General features: G+C 37.3%; 4 protein-coding genes across 4 annotated transcripts; 3 read left to right on the forward strand and 1 right to left on the reverse strand.

Annotated features, from left to right (window-relative positions):
- The first annotated feature begins 52 nt into the window (after positions 1–52).
- LOC130553237 (uncharacterized) lies at positions 53–2951 on the forward strand. The gene is made up of 4 exons (XM_057332097.1): positions 53–898; positions 1057–1126; positions 1759–1933; positions 2361–2951. The coding sequence occupies exons 1-4, from the start codon at positions 563–565 to the stop codon at positions 2512–2514; spliced, it is 735 nt and encodes a 244-aa protein (XP_057188080.1). The 5' UTR covers positions 53–562; the 3' UTR covers positions 2515–2951.
- A 657-nt stretch (positions 2952–3608) lies between these two features.
- Positions 3609–8968, forward strand: LOC130553191 (GTPase IMAP family member 7-like). The gene is made up of 3 exons (XM_057332003.1): positions 3609–3886; positions 4804–5820; positions 6983–8968. The coding sequence occupies exons 1-3, from the start codon at positions 3868–3870 to the stop codon at positions 7615–7617; spliced, it is 1671 nt and encodes a 556-aa protein (XP_057187986.1). The 5' UTR covers positions 3609–3867; the 3' UTR covers positions 7618–8968.
- A 2588-nt stretch (positions 8969–11556) lies between these two features.
- LOC130553238 (GTPase IMAP family member 2-like) lies at positions 11557–14445 on the forward strand. The gene is made up of 3 exons (XM_057332098.1): positions 11557–12467; positions 12580–12677; positions 13000–14445. The coding sequence occupies exons 2-3, from the start codon at positions 12659–12661 to the stop codon at positions 13695–13697; spliced, it is 717 nt and encodes a 238-aa protein (XP_057188081.1). The 5' UTR covers positions 11557–12467; positions 12580–12658; the 3' UTR covers positions 13698–14445.
- A 167-nt stretch (positions 14446–14612) lies between these two features.
- LOC130553197 (GTPase IMAP family member 4-like) lies at positions 14613–17571 on the reverse strand. Its single transcript, XM_057332016.1, has 3 exons — positions 17445–17571; positions 15921–16655; positions 14613–15798 (listed from the first exon to the last, which is right to left on the reverse strand). The coding sequence occupies exons 1-3, from the start codon at positions 17461–17463 to the stop codon at positions 15080–15082; spliced, it is 1473 nt and encodes a 490-aa protein (XP_057187999.1). The 5' UTR covers positions 17464–17571; the 3' UTR covers positions 14613–15079.
- Positions 17572–18246: the final 675 nt, after the last annotated feature.

The raw sequence follows: 18246 nt of genomic DNA on the forward strand, positions 1-18246 counted from the left end.
AGTCTCAAATCAAGGATCTAGCAGCTCTGAAGATTGTGGTCCATCCTTACAAATAAAAAAAACATGGCCAGAGACTTTCCAAATTCCATGGACAACCATGCCTGTGGATGTTCGTTCAGCGATGGCTGATGGCAAGAGACCTTCACCGGCAGCACGGAGACAGATGGTCAGAGTTTTGGCAGACGAGATGAGGAAATATGAACTAAATCCCAAGCGCTCACAGTGTGTCACTGTCTGCCAAAACATCATCCGCCAGTATCCTCAGAGTTTTGCTGATCTCCGTGACAATGGTCAGGTACTAGGAAATGGTTATACCTCACTGTTAATTCAACTTAAAAACAGAATTGAAAATCTGAACCGCACCACAAGCTTTCGCCAGCACCGTTCCTCTGGTGATGGACTAAAGAGAGGGCCTACTGATACCTATGGCTGCACCAGATTCCAGCCTGACCTCCCACCAGAGGAGACAGATGAAACCGTGGAGCAGAAACGTCAGCGGCTGGATGAGATATAACATCGAGAAGGAGTTAATGGGGTTGAAAGAGTCGAGGTTAAGCAACTCATGGAAACAACCTTTTGCATACAGCGTCGGCAAATAAATGCATTACCAGCACCAGCCATCACAGATTTAAGAGGGCAGTGGCCATACCTTTTCACTCAGAAAGGGCTTTATGCTCATTTTGAGCTTCTTACAGATATCAACATTTTACGTGCGCTTGAGCTGTCCATGGAGGAGTGTGGAAGAATCATTGCAGAGTTCTTCAGCAACAAACCCAGCAACGCTGACGTCAGGGCAGTCCTTTCACTGCGCTCAGACCTCGAGCTGTTCTTCTTCGTCATTCAACTTCTGATGGCTCATTTTTCAGAGACCCAGGAAGGGCTGATCCTTTTTGCCAATGTAAGTTACTTCTTTGTTTATTTTCTATCATGTTGTGATTGTTCTGACAACCAAAATAAATCAAAATAGAAAATTATTATTGCAGTGTAAAATAGAAAATTATTATTGTTACTGTATTTCATCTTTCTTATCTTTTCATTATTGTGACCGTGTCATAGGCATCTTCCACTGCAGCTGATGTCGAAAGGACACTTGCACTACCTGCAACTCCCCGACTAATACTCCTTGGTATGTATTGTCTGTTTTCTTTTTATGATTACATAATATGTGTACTTCTTTTCAACACTAAGAGCCAGCTCAAAATAAAATAGTTATCTTGTTATAATTTACCTACACTGATATTGTTGCAAGCCTGTATAACTTTATATCTTTGGAACTCAAATGAATATATTTAAAATATTTTCTCATTCTTATCCATCTATTGAAATTTGAAATTCATTTGATCAAAAAACTTTGATGCTTTAAAAAAGAACATTAAATCATTGCAAATGTAATCCATTTGAGTTTAATGTTGCCATTTATTCACATACAAAGAATCACCAAGGCACATACATAGAGCAAATACGCTTAAACATGCTTAACATGTGAAAACCAATGAGATATATAACTGTCTGTCCGGCTAGCATGTTTGAAGGTCCATTTACCATTGACTTGAAAATTAATAGTTTTATGGCTTTGAAGGTGACTAATTGATGAGTACATTTTCATTTGGAAAAAAATGACATTGAGTTAAATAAATTATACAGATTACAGCAACAATTTCACAATACACAGTATATAGCTACATACTGTATATGGACTTCAGAGTCTGGGAATAGAAAATAAAATTATGTAAATGCTGAATTGTTTTTATGTGTTAGGTGAAAAACCAGGAATCTGCATTCAACAATGGATGATCAGTTTTGAGGGGCAAATAATTTGTGCGGGCATCCAGCCAAGTTTTCTTTCCGGGCTTGCTGCTGTTTTTGCTATTTTCTACACTTTCAATGTGGAGTACCAAGCTGAAGCGGCATGCACGCTGGAATTCATCCAGAGGTTAGATGCTTAATTCAGTTCAATGAAACATTTTAACATACCACTTTCTCTAAACCATGTTTATAAAACAGAGTCTATTTGCAAAAACAGTTAACTCTGTTTTTTATGTAAAAAAAGAATGTTTTTTATTGTGTCATGTTTTATTGTGTTAGTTTGCTGTATTTTTTGTTATTATCAATCAAAACAACCCAACTGCAGTTGATATTACTTGGAATGCACAATAAAAACATGATTTTGATCAATCAGAGTTATCTGTTTTGGGATTTACATGTGACAAACTCCTAAAAAGATGTTAAAATGCAACATTATCTACACCTAAAATAAAAGGGCAGTGTTGCTATTTTAAGAATTGACTTCTTTATTTACATAATCTGAGTGAGTATCCTTATTTACCCATACTAAAGATGAATGTTCACATTTTTTATAGGCGGTTCATTGGGATTAATCCCGAAAAAGGCACCAAGGGTGGACGAGACGTCTCGAAGCGGACAGGAAAGGTCCCCCAGAAAAAGAAAACAGTCAACACCCGTGTTGCCAGTTTACTGAAGAAACTGATGGACTTTGAGTGGGACTTTATATAAGTGAACCCTATCCTTTACACAACACACATTCCATACACAACAAACACAAACATGATGTGCATTAGTTGCACAATTTTTTCAGGTGTTCAGTTTTGAATACCATAAATTGTAAACCTTTAATTCTTAGTCACTTTAAGTCAGTTGTTTAGTTTTTTTTACATGTTCTACTAATTTGGAGAATATTTTGTGGTTCTTTGTGTTCACTTATGTTCAGGTGTTGATGAAAGGTGCCACAAATTCAGTATTTTATAAAGATACATTTATTTGACCATTCACTTAATTTTCCACAGCCCCTAATTTTGAGAATATTTTGTTATTTGTATTTGCTGGTTACAATAACTGCACTTTAAATATTTAATTTAATTTAAATGGCTGCATTTTTTTGTTACTTTTGCTTTAAATGTGTTTCAAGCTTTTAAGAAGTTATTAAATAATAAAGAAGATGCATGTTTTGAAATGACGATGCATTATTTGTGTTAAACCTTTAATGTTTTAATGGACACATTTATACACTGTACAAAACAGCAAGACTGCTAAAGGGATTATAGATAATATCAAAAGTAAAAATAAATAATTTCTAGCCTTTTAAGAACCACTTGAGAATAAACATTAAGCAACTGTTAATGCTTTTGACAGTATTTTACTGTTAATGTAGAAAATAACAGCTTTATGCCGTTTTTAAAAAAACGGTAAACATCTGTTAATTTCAGCAACAGCAAGAGACCGTTAATTAACAGTACCTTGCTGGCAACTGTGCTGCCAGTTACTTACTGTTTTTTTACGGTGAAATTTTTAACAGTGTAGGCTATACTAAATGTGTAAATAATGTACTGTATACATTCTGGTTTAATGTTGAACATTTTACACCTTTAGGGGAGAAGAACTTGAATCATACAGAGAATATATGGTTGATGATCCACAAAATGTGACAGCGTCTGAAAGTAAAACTGTGTTACATGTCACATGTGTCTGCGGCATTGTTGTTCTTCATTAGGGATAGTTTACCCAAATTAAAATTCTTTTATCATTTTTCACTGCCATGTCCTTTCAAATCTGTATGACTTTCTTTCTTCTGCAGAACACGATGGAAGATATTTCAAGAAAGTTAGTGACCAAACAACACTGACCCCATTGACTTCCATTGTGAACACAATTTCTCAAAATATCTTCTTTTGTGTTCCAGAAAAAAGAGTCATATACAGGTTTTGAGCAACATGAGGGTGAATAAATGATGACAGAATTTTTTGTTGTTGAACTGTTCCTTTAAGTGACAGAAGTGACTTTCACTTTTGTGTGTTCAGTAAACACTGCAGGCAGACGCCCATAGCAACAGCAGGAGATTTTACTGCAGCTATGGCATCAATATATAAAGGTCAGTCGAACTTTCTTAACTAACAAGATATGAATACAGACTATGGTTTAGTCTGACCAAGTGAGGAAATGTGCCGTCATGAGTCTATCTGTTCTTTAAGACAGTGTTAGTAACATTATCATATTGTCATTAGAGTTGTGCTTTAGAACATTATGAGTAATCTTTGTTTGGTAAATGAAAATATTTTAAATATTAAACAGACTACAGGGAAAAGCGAAGCTTTCGTTACCACACAATGCTCATGTTACAACCTGTTGAAGCAAGTTAAGTTAAACTTCTCCATGTCACCTGTATTAATGCATAGAACATGTTTATAAAACAATCATTTTATTCAAAACATTTTGTAATGTAAAATATTCTGTTAAAAATCTTTAAAATTTAAAAATGTAAATCCTACTTTTTTTAGCCTTGTATGCAAATGAGCATGTTCACGTACATAGGGAAGTAGATCAAAGGAGATGTACAGTACATCATGCTGGTCAAATATCTGTTGTTCACAAAACAAATGCTTAAAAACAATATCACTGCACATAACTCCACCTGTTCTGTGGCTGTCTTATTACTTAAACCAGTTCTCCAGTTTCTATAAGGATTAGCATTAGAGTACTTTACTGTCTTACACCAGTTTAACAAGTATAGCAAAATATGACAATCCTGTTTTCAAGTTGTTTCAAGCTGTGTACATTATTTATTTCCTTGGCAATCTCAAATATGAAGTCAACGTCTTTAGCTTTTACATAAGACATACAAACATTTAATTGAATGTTACCTTTGTTTTTTGAAGATATGGTCCTTCATGTAAAGAAATCATTGCAATATGCAACAAAAACAATGGATGCTGTGATACTAAAAGCTTGTTTAGGAAATCATAGGCAGAGGCAACAGATTTATTTTTCATTTAATCTGCTTTATTATAGATGCTGAAGAATCACCTGCTTTCCAGAACTTGAGGATTGTGTTACTGGGAGCGTCTGGTGTTGGAAAGAGTACAACCGCTAATGCAATTCTGGGCAGAGAAGCATTTAAAGAGACAAGAACCAGAGTGAGTGAAGTACAGAGAGGAAGAGCAGAAGATAGAAACATCTCAGTTATTGACACGCCAGGATTCTTCAGCACTGAACTGACTGATGAAGATCTACAGAATGAAATGATGAAGAGTCTTTCTCTCTCTCATCCTGGTCCTCATGTCTTCCTGGTGATCATACACCTGCAGAAGATCACAGAGGTTGACAGAAACCTTGTGAAACAAATTCAAGAGACATTTGGAGAAGAATCTTTGTTGTTTACCATGATTCTGTTCATCGGGCGGGAAAACATGTCCAGAAGAGAATTCACTCAATTTATTGAAAATGAAAAAACTGAAGAAATGCTAACTTGTTTTAAAAGATGCTATCACGTGATGAACAGTAAAAACGAATGTGATACCACTCAGATTAAAAAGCTCTTGAAGAATATTGATGTAATGGTGAAGAGCAATGGAGGAGAGCACTTCATCACTGAGATCTACCTAAATAGACTTAGAGAAGAGAGGGAGAGAAAAAAACAAGAACATTTAGAAGCAGAGCTGAAGAAGATACGAGAGGAAGTGAAGGAAAAACATGCAATGGTGGAGAAAAAGAAAGAGGTGCTGACAAAAAGACAAGAGGAGCTGCAAGAACAGAAGAATGAGTTCAAGAAAACACACGAGGAGCTAAGGAGGCTGGAGGAGGTGCGGGAAAGACGTCATGAGTTGACAAAAAGAAAAGAAATGATGAAGGAAATAGACAACAATATGAAGAAAAAACAAGAAGAGCTGACCAGAAGACAAGATGAGGTGAGCAAAAGACACGAGGAGCTGAAGAAACGACAGGAGGAGCTGAGCCAAACATATGAAGAGAGAAAGAGACTGCTGCAAAAAAGCGTGACACGGGAACAAAGACACATGTTGAGACCAAGTAAGTTTTAAAATATTTTTATGCTAGTTAAAAAAACATTTTATTCTATTTAAACACATTTCTGTCACCATCAACTGTTTTGCACCTGACAGTGTCTGATGCAGTTTCTGATCATAAGGAGATTATTGATTAGTATTCAGCTGGTCATATGATATCAACATGGTGTAAAACATGTTCTCTAGAGCAGGAGTTTCCAACAGTTGTTTTGATTTCTTACCATAATTAACATAAGATATGTTGTTATTGAAATTAAATAATACTTTATTTACACAATGACAAGAAAAAACAAAATAAAGTGCACTTTTCCCCATATAGACAACTTTGGAAGACATAAACAGCGCTGGTCCAGAAGAACTTCATGTTTTAGTTTGAACAAAATACAATCAACAACACATTTATAACTGAATCAAAACGTTCATCGAATATCTTTAAGATTTAAGTGAAGTGAAAGTGAAAGTGAAAGTGGAAAGTGAAAGTAAAAGTGACCTATTTGTCAGATATGGTGACCCATACCCGAAATGTGACCTCTGCATTTAACCCATCCAGAGAGTAGTGAACACACGCACAGCAAGTGGTGAACACACGTGCACCCGGAGCAGTGGGCAGCTATCACTGCAGCGCCCGGGGAGCAAGTAGGGGTAAGGCGCCTTGCTCAAGGGCACCTCAGTCGTTACCCGCCGGCCCTGGGAATCAAACCGACAACCTGCTGGTCACGAGTCCCACTCTCTAACCATTAGGCCACGACTGCCCCCAATTTAATAACATTTGTGAGATTTAAAAAAAAATGAAGCAGGAAATATATGTTTCTGGATAACATGTGAAGCGGTCTACATTTCCATTTAAACTGTCTTACAGTTTCTAGAAATAAATTATACCAGAGGATCCAGTTTGGAAACCACTGCATCATCACTTTATAATTCATTTCAGTTTCACTTAAGATATAATGTGCCAGCCAGCAGAAGGAAGCAAGAGTTAAATTGCTTAAACCAAACACAATAATGGTGACTACATAAACAGAAAAAAAGCTGTTCATTCTCAATGACAACCTCTGTAGATGTTTGGCAGAAATAAAGTCTAACTGGTAATAATGATGGTAATGGTGATATATTGACAGATAAAATGACTGTGCTGATAAGGACATGAATCTTTGTCATTTCATCAGATGTGAGGATTGTGCTTCTGGGTAAAACTGGATCAGGAAAGAGTTCAACAGGAAACACTATACTGGGCAGATATGTGTTTGAAGCAGACCTTTGTGTAGAGAGTGTCACAACAGCATGTGAAAAACAAGAAGCAGTGGTGGGTGGACGGGTCATCTCGGTCATTGACACTCCAGGAATATGTGACACAGGGTTTGACCGAGAATTACAGTCTGAAATAAGTAAGTGTGTAGAGATGTCTGCTCCTGGTCCTCATGTGTTTCTGCTGGTCATCGGACTGGATGAGAGATTCACACAGGGCATGAACACAGTGAAATGGATTCAAGAGAACTTTGGAGAAGACATTGCACATTACACCATCATTCTGTTCACTCACACTGATGCACTGAGGTGTAAATCATTAGATGAATATATCACAAAGTGTTCAGTACTACAGAGATTAATTAATAGCTGTAGTGGCAGATATCACACATTCGATAACAATAAAAATGACAGGACCAACCGCTCTCAGGTGACAGAACTGCTGGAGAAGATTGATGAGATGGTGGAGAGTAACAGAGGAGAGCATTACACTAATGACATGTTTCTAAAAGCCAGAAGGCGACAAGCATTCACATACATGTGTGAATTACAATAATGTTTAAGAATGCATCATTATAATCTCAAGAAACATTTCTCTGGCAAAACACACTTTCTAAACATTTTTTTTATTTAAAACCTTTCATTAAAAGTAGTATTTTTTCACTGATAAAGACTTGGAAACAACAGCAGGCGGAAGACAAGGTGATGTTTGTATGAAGTAATTTATTAGTTTATTAGTTGCATTTCAATGCTCAGTCTGACCTCATCTTATCTAGTGGTTTTAGAAACTACCACACCTCCATACTCACCTCACCTGTCACCATCTACTTTCTGTCACCATATCTGCTGCAAACATAGTCTCATGACAATTCATAATTGATTTTTTTCAAGGTGGCTAATTTGTATGAATCTCATTTCTGTGTTTTTGTGTGTATTTGCCTTTGCACCAATCACAATGATAGTTAGGGGTGGGGCTTCTGAAGAGGGCAGTGAAGTTTGTGGCTCACAAGAGGATCTGGCAGGAGGCGGCAGTCCATCAGGACCAGAACCTCATACCACAAAAACAGCGTCTTTCCAATCACAATGCATTGACAAATAAACACTATAGTCTCTTATAGCACGTTGTTGTGGGGTTTATATACAACTCCGACTGCTATAATGCTCATTTCATTTCACAACTGTTCCATTTTTATATTCTCGTTCTCGTTGCTGTATTTTTAGTGTTATTAAGAATATATTTCACTTCGTTTTAATGTTGTACCTTGATGTCATTGGTATGCACCAAACCAGAAAATGGGCAATGTTAAATGAACACCTCTTGTGTGCAAACGGCACATACATGTAGTGTTATGTTCAAATATTAATGTAGTGAATTAATTAGTGAAGTTCACTTTACAAATGATGATTAAGCATTTGTAATGACGCCTGCTGCTAATAAACTGTAATACACAAGTACTTTCAATCTTGAGATTTCAGCTTACATCTTTGTGTTTGGGGTTGTGGAAAGTGAGTGAGGTGAGGTGAGTCAACCTCAATAACAATGAGAACCAGGGCCCGTATTTATCAAGCTTCTGCGAATTACTCACAAACATTTAGTCGACTAGTTTTGCTTTACATGCAATGTTATTTTCGGTATAAATCTTATACAGTAAATGCGTTATTTAAGGAGACATCCAAAACGTTCAGGGTGGGAAGGCACATGGACTGGAGTGGTCTAAGGAACACATTTTTTGCTAGCTGGGCAGCCATTGGCTTCTTCTTTCTGCACCACTGGCCAGTTCTTGATTATCCTCCACTGGACCTGTCCCAACAAGCAAAAAAGTGTTCTTTAGACATTCATTAGACATTTCCCAGCAGGCAAAAATGTGTTCTTAGACCTTCCCACAAGAAATGTTTTGGATGTCTCCCTAAATAAGACACGAACAAGTTAATGAGTTCAATCAGGTTGAGTTGAGGAATCAATCATCACTTCATTATCTCATGAATGATGAACACCTGCTGTTAACAAACACAATCACTGAAATAAACCCTGAACAATGAGAAGTCACCCTGATAGTGTTTAATAAAATATCATTATTCATTAAGTGGCTTTTTTTACATTGCAATCAAAGGGTTTTTTTGGTGCTTAATCTTCTTAATTTTTACTACAAAAGTTTATTTTTATTTAAACTGAACCGCTAGTTTAATTAGACAAATGCAGACATCAAGAGTCAGAGTATGAATCTCAAGAATGGTGTTCATCAATTAACAAATGACATGATACACCAACACTCAAACAAAATTTGCACTAGTATTCCCAACAACAGGACAAAATTATTAGATTTTTTTCTTGGTTGTTATAAATGTGCTTCAGATAAACGCATTTACAGCTAAGAAAAACTTACCATTAACTCAATAACTTGTTTATGTGTAATTTCAGGAGACATCTAAAACATTCAGGGTGGGAAGGCACGTGGTTTGGAGTGGTCTAAGGAACACATTTTTTGCCTGATGTCTGACTTCCTGTGTCTATTAGCTCATCCAGATTAGTGGCTGCAGCCTCAACAACACTTGCTTTGATGGTAGATCGGTGGCATCATACCTCAACGCAACCATACGCGCCAACCCGTTGGCTAAGGATGTTGTAGCCCCACTGGCACCATGGGTGTAAATTTCATTTAACAGTAGGGGGGACAACAAACATAAAATTTCTCAAGAGCAATTTTTGAAGGGGACACAAATAATACAGTCACATTTGTACTTATAAAGATATGTGAACACACCTTGCTACTATTATTATTGTAACATGGAATCTGCGTCATTTTGGTTATTTTCAAAGTTTCTCTCTAGTTCAATAAAAAAGATGATTTTTCTTCAAAACTATTCATTGCAATGTTTTTTAAGTTGTTTACAATCAAGCCATCAATGTTAATGTTCATGTACCCAGATGTTTAAATCCTGTGTGGTACTCGTTGACGAGTAGCCTGAGTTTCAGTCAACTGAATGTTTAGTTTATCCGCCGCGCACACACTGCACAAAATAGATGCTGAGAAAACGACCTTTTCCAACTGAATGAAAGCTGTGCACCTTTTGTGGACAAAAGGGGTCTGAAATTCGCTAAATATAGTGCCAAAGTCACTAAATTGTCACTGGTATGTGCGCGACTGTGTGTGAAACGGGATCTGAATGGCAAGGATCGGTGGCTAATTGTGGCCGCTAATATTAACATAATGCCAGGTCGCCACAAATAAAACAATGCATGGGAAATGGCTTCGGCGTGTTAGTTGCAGTGTGTGACGCACTATGCAACAAGCTATTGTAAACAAGCTAACGTTAACTAGCTAAGTAACGTTTTAATTGCTAACATAGCAGATTGGGGGGGAACTCAACTGTTTCTAAGCTTAAAACCCCTTTTTTTGCGTTTGTATTTGTTTTCTACTTACACAATTATTTTAGGTATACATAAACATATTTTCACAATAGACAGTGTGATTTTTATAGATTTAGGGGGGACAACCCTCGGATGGGGGGGACGTGTCCCCCACAGGATATACGCCCATGACTGGCACTGTTAATTCATGCTCAGTGCTCCAGGTTCCGTTATGGTGTAACATTACAACACACAACACCATTTTATTATGTGGTCATTGGCAGCCCATATTGTGTCCTTCCGTTTCAACCACAGCCAGTGGCTGCTTCTCTCAGCAACAGTGGCAAGTTATTTTGACGACGTTTTCTGCCCTTCCCGAATAAAGGTTTGCCTTTTTAGCGAGTTAGCCTGGGCGTTTTGGGGGATGGCATTTGTTGCCACTCTCTTGGTCTCTACTGCTGCAGCCAAGCACTTTAGTACTTGATTGTGGCGCCATGTGTATTTCCCCTGTGTCAAGCTCTTCTTATAACCCACAAGAACTTGTTTAAGGTTTGCTGGAGCTGCACATAGGTGGCAGGCTGGATCCTGTCCATACCAAACATGCTGATTTGTTGGTGAGGGCAGCACATCATATGTAGCTCTTATGATAAAACTTAGCCTGTTTTTTACTCCACAGCTCACTCCAAGCGATTTTGCGCCATTCAATGCCTTCCCACCTTATCCAACCGCCTTGCTGGGCTTGAGTGACCACTCTGGCGCATCTACTTGCACTTCCACTACCAGGTGACGCTGTTCCTGTACCTCTCTCAGGCCTCCTCATAAACATCATGGTCAGTTTTTGTCAAGGTCCAGAAAAGTTCTAAAGACGTCGTTAAATTGGTCCATCCGCGCATTCACGACATCACTTCTTCGCCTTCTTCTTGGACAGAGGGTCTAATGAAGCTGTGCTGTTTTTTCTAAATTATTTGCATTCCCGATATATAAATCATGCAAAAGATCAATAAACAACCAACTAAATGATGATTGTGTACTTATTAAGCAATGAACAGCATAAAATATAATATTCTCCTGAATTTCATACCATAACAAACACAGCTACAGCAGTCAGAAAAAAAGTAACATTAAAACATCACTTCATTATCTCATTAACTCCAACATTCAGTGTCACATTTAGCAGCCTGTAGTATGCACACTAAGCAGTGTTGATTTCATCTGGGCTAACCCATGTGGGGCCTACATGGAACCCGCGGACAAAACCAGCTGAGACCCAGAAGAGCCCACAACAAACCCATCTGGACCCATGTGTCTTTGTTGGCTGGGTACGTGGGGCAATCGCTGCAGTAACGATAAAAAGGTGGAAAGAGAAATCCAAAACAAAATATCCGATCGCCTATTGACAGGGATGCACTGCATCCTTCGTATCATGCCGCTCACACTGCTAAGCATTCAGCATTCACTTCCCGCAATGGAGATAACAGACGAGTCCGATACAAACATTGACTGTATGCAACAGCAAACCTGTACATACAACATAAAAGAGCCCAATGTAGAGCGTTAACTACATGCAGCAATAAAGCAACACGTGCTTAAAGCAAACCTACAGGTTCACCTCAGCCCCAGGCAGACCCACCAGCATCACACGCCAAACATTCAAATGACACGCAAAGGAATACCCAAAGCAAGCCACATATACGCACACAATTCTAACTTGCCCCAAACTGATTTCCAGGCCAGACTAATTATTACTACACAAGCACAACATCTCTTATGTGACTTCTCAAGGAAAGAAAACATACAGAGGAAAAACTAATGACTCAGAAAGGAACTTAAACATACTTTTGTCACCATGCAGTTCAGGGGTTCTGTAGGAGTAAAACTGGTCTGATAAGGTAAGTTATAATGTGTGAGTCAGAAACAGACTCAGTTGAAATGCCACAACCGGTTTGACTACATTTAAGTATGAATTTTAAAAGGGTTGATCGTGGGGATGCTGTGTTGTCTGTTCGGTCTAGTTTGCTGGTCGGATTGATTGCGATTGCAAACAGTGTGGTGACAAGGTAATTTAATTTAATAATATTTTATGTATATCTCTGTTTAATTTTGTTAAGGTTATGTTTGTTATAAAGACAACATCCAAAAATGTTATTAATAATGTGGTTTGTTTAATAGAGTCAATCACAGAGTTTCTTTGACTACGGGATCAAACTGAATCAGGAAGAAACTCTGAAGGGAAGGAAATCACAGAGAAATGGCGGAAGCCTATAAAGGTCTGTTGAAATCAATGAATCATTCTCATCTTTGCTTGATACAGTTGACATTCACAACTTTATTTATAGTAGTATGGGTTTTGAAAACCCATAAGATGAAGTTAAATTTTAAACAGCTAAAATGTGTTGTATTAATATTTAGTATAAAATGGAGTGTAAATGGAGTTTGAGGTTATAGCTTCAACAAAAGCGCATATAACAAGAGGAATTGAGAAACACTGGTTTAAAGCATTATTCAGTTGCTTAACATGTGTTGTGTTTGTTTTTATTTATTTATTTCATTGACGCACATTAATTCCATCTTTCTTACTCTGTTACACAGACTTGAGGATCGCATTACTCGGCCCAGTTGGCTCAGGAAAGAGTTCGGTTGGAAACACCATCCTGGGCAGAAACTGGTTTAGAGTGAATTTCTCTCCACGTGCTGTCACTCAAACCTGTGAAACCAAAAAAGGCGCAGTGAATGACACGACCATCTCAGTCATTGACACTCCAGGACTGTTCGGCCCATCAAGAGGAGCTGAGATAAATGAAATGATGAACTGTGCTAACATGTCTTCTCCTGGTGTTAATGCCTTTCTGCTGGTCATCAAACTGGGTGTTAGATTCACAGCGGAGGAGAAGAATATTATGGAACGGATTCAGCATTATTTTGGGGAAGATGCTGCATGCTACACCATCATTGTGTTCACTCATACTGACCAACTCAATGGTGAACTTTTAGAAGAATATATCAGGGCTAGTGCTGATCTTCAGACACTTATTTACAGATGTGGGGGCAGATATTGTTCGTTCAATAATATGGACCGAAACAACAGCGATCAGGTCAACAAGCTGCTGCTGCACATAGATAAAATGGTAGAGAGCAATGGGGGATGTCACTTTACCGTTCAGAGATTTAGAACGGCACAGGCATCTGGACAAGAGGAAGAGTTCTCTTTTGTAATAAAATGTGCATTGGCATGTGCCGTACTAATAGTCCTAGTTGCTTCCTTTTTATTCAGGGGTAAAGCACAGTAAGGTATGACTAAAGAATGATTCGTATGATACAAAAGTTTCTTGCAGTTCAACATAGCAATAAGAGATTGTAAACTTTTGAATGGGATAAAATGTTATTTTGTCCGAAATGCAATATAATCAGTCAGGAAAAATATGTATCAAATTAGTTCATCTTGACATCAGTTGCTGGACATTGCCCTTCTTCCTTCTATTTAACAATTCACAGTTCTGATAAAACAGAATAAAAACTAAAGCAGCTTTACAACTATTTTCTAAAAGTGCACTTGCAACTCTTTTCAATGAGCCTGTTCTCAACGCTGTACCCTTCAGTGCAATGGTAACCTCTTAAAACTGACAACACAACCAAAACTCTTTTAAATACTAAGAGAACAAAATACTAAACATTAATCCCACATAGCAAATTGTTTTATGTTTGAGATTACTGTTTTTAATAAAGTGCAGCAACAATTTGCTATCTTGATAGCTATCTGGGACAAGTGTCGTCCTGTTTTATCTAAAATAAATAATTATATATTTTCCACATTTACTCTTATTAACCAGTCCCATAAGCTGGAATTTTCTAAGAAGTTCCCAACAAACTTTATTACAACATGCTTCATTCATGTAACCCATGTCTAGATTGAGTTTGATAATTGAACATGATGAACTCATTTATTTTCAGATGAGGATCATGAACGTTCAAACAAGGATTCAGCGTTCTGGTTAATGTTACTTTGGTCTCATGACTCATGAATTTAAATCCACTATAGAACTATAAGAACTGTGTTCTTTTCTAATTCAATTATTAAATCAAATTAATTCGAAACACAGAATGTGAAATTGCACGTGACCGATCAGTTCGGACTTCCATCTCTTTTCTACTCTTTCTATAAAAAAATAAAATAAATAAAACTTTGTTTTGTAGGCTGTGAGACCAGTTTTATTGCACTTATGCTTTTTGTTGTCCTTATGTTGTTCCAATTGCTTCCATTGTTTACCTCATTTGTAAGTCGCTTTGGATAAAAGCGTCTGCTAAATGACTAAATGTAAATGTCTATGCAGTAAATGGTTATGGGAGGAACCTGGAGATCCTGAACCACTCAATATTTGTGGAAAAAAGATATCTAGCCAATTACATGGAGTTACTACAACTTAGGTAAGCACAACTCATAAAAGTACAGTTAGACACTATAAAGCTTTAATTAAATCAATAAATTAGAATTTTTGTTTTGCAACAATGCAGTAAGTAGTGCAGAATAATTTTTTTGCAAAATGTGGCACATTTTGGGGGGATAATCTTGATTTCCTTAAACAACAAATTTACACATTTTAAGTATAATCTCTAACAAATTTAAGTACCTTTTCTTATCATGGTAATTTCTGTTAATAGAATGTTTAGCAATTCATCCATCGAGTCCATTTGTGGCTATAGCTGCAGCTGCTAAAACCCCTATTAATAAAACCATCACCCCCTTGAACCAGTTGAATCTGTTTTCTTTTGCTTTCTGTTCTCTCTCACCGTCCATCTTCTGTTGAAATGTTCTATACATCTCACTAGTGCAATGTTTCCCTCCATTTCTCATCACCATCTTCTCAATCTTCTCCATCAGTTCTGTGACCAGAGGACGGTTCTCCGCATCCTCGTTGCTGAAGAAATGATATCTGTCCTCACAGTCCTTTATTAATGTCTGTAGATCTGAACTCTCTCTGATATATTCGTCTAATGATTTATTCTTTGTCTGATCAGCGTGAGTGAACAGAATGATGGTGTGATGTGCGGCATCTTCTCCAAACTTCCCCCGAATCCATCTCACTAAATGCATCTCATCTTCAGTGATTCTCACGTCCAGCCTGATGACCGGCAGAAACACATGAGGACCAGGAGCAGACATCTCCACACACTTCTCCATCTCAGACTTCAGCTTCTCTTCAGGTGCATCAAACAGTCCTGGAGTTTTGACCACTGTGATGTTTCTTCCACACACTTGTGCTTGTTGTTTCTCACAGGTCTCAGATGCGGACAGAAATCTCTTATTCACTCTGAACGCTTCTCTGCCCAGAATTGTGTTTCCTGTTGAACTCTTAGCTGGTCCACTTTTACCCAGAAGAACAATCCTCACGTCTGAAAATGTCAAAATAATATTCATACATATTATTTATGATGCATGCATTCATTATCTATTATTCATATATGCAATGATCACCATCTGTTAGGATCGTATTGACCAAACGTAACTCATTGACCTGTTATTGAATAATTTTCTGGTTTTATATTCTCCTCAGCAGACAGACGTTTGACTTCAGTGTTGTTTTCTTCCTCTAGACTGATTCCAGTTTTCTTCTCCATTCTGTCTTTGGCTTCTTGTGATTTCCTCCTCATCGCCTTCAGATAGATCTGAGCGGCAGGTTCTCTGTCGTTCCTCTTCACCATCTCATCAATATTCTCCAAAAGATTCCACATCTGCTTTTTATCGCTCTTGTTTTTATAGTTGATCACGTAACATTTTTCCTCACAGTAGCTTAGAAGTTCTCTAGTTTTCCTCTCTAGTCTAAACTCGATCCATTCTCTTTTAGACATCGTCTGCTTCTCAGTAAACAGCACCATGGTGAACTTAAAAGCTTCTTTTCCAAAGTTCACGTGAATCTGTTTTAAGATCTTTACAACGTCGCGTTCTGTGAACGTGTCCGGTCTGACTATGAGCAGGAAGACATGAGGACCAGGATGAGAGAGAGAAAGACTCTTCATCATTTCATTCTGTAGATCTTCATCAGTCAGTTGAGGGTTAAAGAATCCTGGAGTGTCAATAACTGAGATGTTTCTATTGTCCACTCTTCCTCTCTGTTCTTCACTCACTCTGGTTTGTGTCTCTTTAAATGCCTTTCTGCCCAGAATCATGTTTCCTATTGAACTTTTGCCTACTCCATTTTTTCCGAGCAACACAATCCTGAGCTCGTGTGAACCAGGCGATTCAACAGGATCTGTGAAATAAAAAGACAAATACAAATAATATATAATTTTCATAATTTTGGAATAATTATACAGCCCATGCACATACCATGGTATTACCCCAATGCTCATTACTCATGTGTGATATTGCCAATTCAGCACAGTATCCAATAGACATATCACAGATTCAGATTCAGTGTTGAAAACTGACAGACAAACACTACAAAATTAATAAACACATGGATATTTCAAAGCTCTTAAAGATGTCGAATGAAAATCAACACAAGGGATTCAATTCTGATTACATATTGACATTAGAATGATGTTCACACTCAAGTCAGAAACTGTTTATACGTCAAAAATGGTTTATATAATTGAAATAAGGTTTTGTTTCATTTTTATTTTGTATTTCTTAAGATAGATTTTGGTTTTACTTGCTGACTGCTCAACATATCAATCTTTAAATGCTCACAACTAACATTTTCGTCTACAATGAGTCTTCTAAATAAAACACATTCACAGTATTTGTTCTATTTAAAACAACTTAACCATAACCTACATCAGTCTCAGTGTTTATATTTTACGTAAATAGATGTCTGCATATTCATTCTAAATCACGTTAGCTTTTTGTAAAGAACTACACTTACAGAGCGCATTTCTAAAAATAGCTACAGCAGCTACACCCTCCTCAACAATGTGTACGACACAAACAAGCCTCATTCAGTTTAACTACACACTAGTTACACAGATGTTATAGGGTGAAAACATATCAAATTGTAAAAGAATAAGCTTCAGTTTGTTTCAAGCAGATTCAGACTTACCTTTATATAAAGAGTTCATGTCTTCATGAATGTGTGTTGGTTTATAAGATCTGTAGTTTTCTGCCGTACAGACTCAGTGGTGGTGAGAGAGAATGAAGTTATTTCTGCTCGACCTGTTTGTGACAGTGAAACTCCCTCTATTGTGATGAGTAAATACTTTCATAAAGCTGCGTTGTGTGTTTGGAATGCATTCTAATATTAGATGTGAGTGTATTATATAGTTTCTTTATGTTTTATACTATTTTCTTACATTCATTTTTTATTTATATAAATAAATAAAGAGCTTTACTCTTGTAGTATAATCTGATGTTGTGTGCTGTGTTGTTCAGAAATCACGAACAGTTTATTTAAATTGTGTTAAAGTTCTGCTCATATCCATCTCTCATGGCAAATAGGAGCAAAAGTGGAGTTAAAAAAACACAAAGCTGTTGAACATCACATGTCATTGAATACAGTATTTATGTGTGTGTGCGTGTGTGTGAGCGTGAGCATTAATTCCACCACATGCCCAAACCTGTTTGAACAACACACTTACAGCAAGAGAGCAGATAAATGTTTAAATAACAGAACACACTCTAAAATTATTTATATAACTTTCAAAAGACTAGATTGTGATACCTCACGAGGTAAACCACTTGTTGACTTGACTTGTTTGCACTGTGACTTGAGACTTGCTGATGGTGGGGTCTTAAGACTTGACTTGCTCCCACCTTTGCCAACACGCCAGAAACTCATAACCCCGATGCCCAGATGTCTTCAGACTGTTTTGAAGAGTAGAGGAGATGCTACACCAGGGATCTCT

The sequence above is a fragment of the Triplophysa rosa genome, linkage group LG4, assembly GCF_024868665.1.
Source record: "Triplophysa rosa linkage group LG4, Trosa_1v2, whole genome shotgun sequence".
Classification (NCBI taxonomy): domain Eukaryota; kingdom Metazoa; phylum Chordata; class Actinopteri; order Cypriniformes; family Nemacheilidae; genus Triplophysa; species Triplophysa rosa.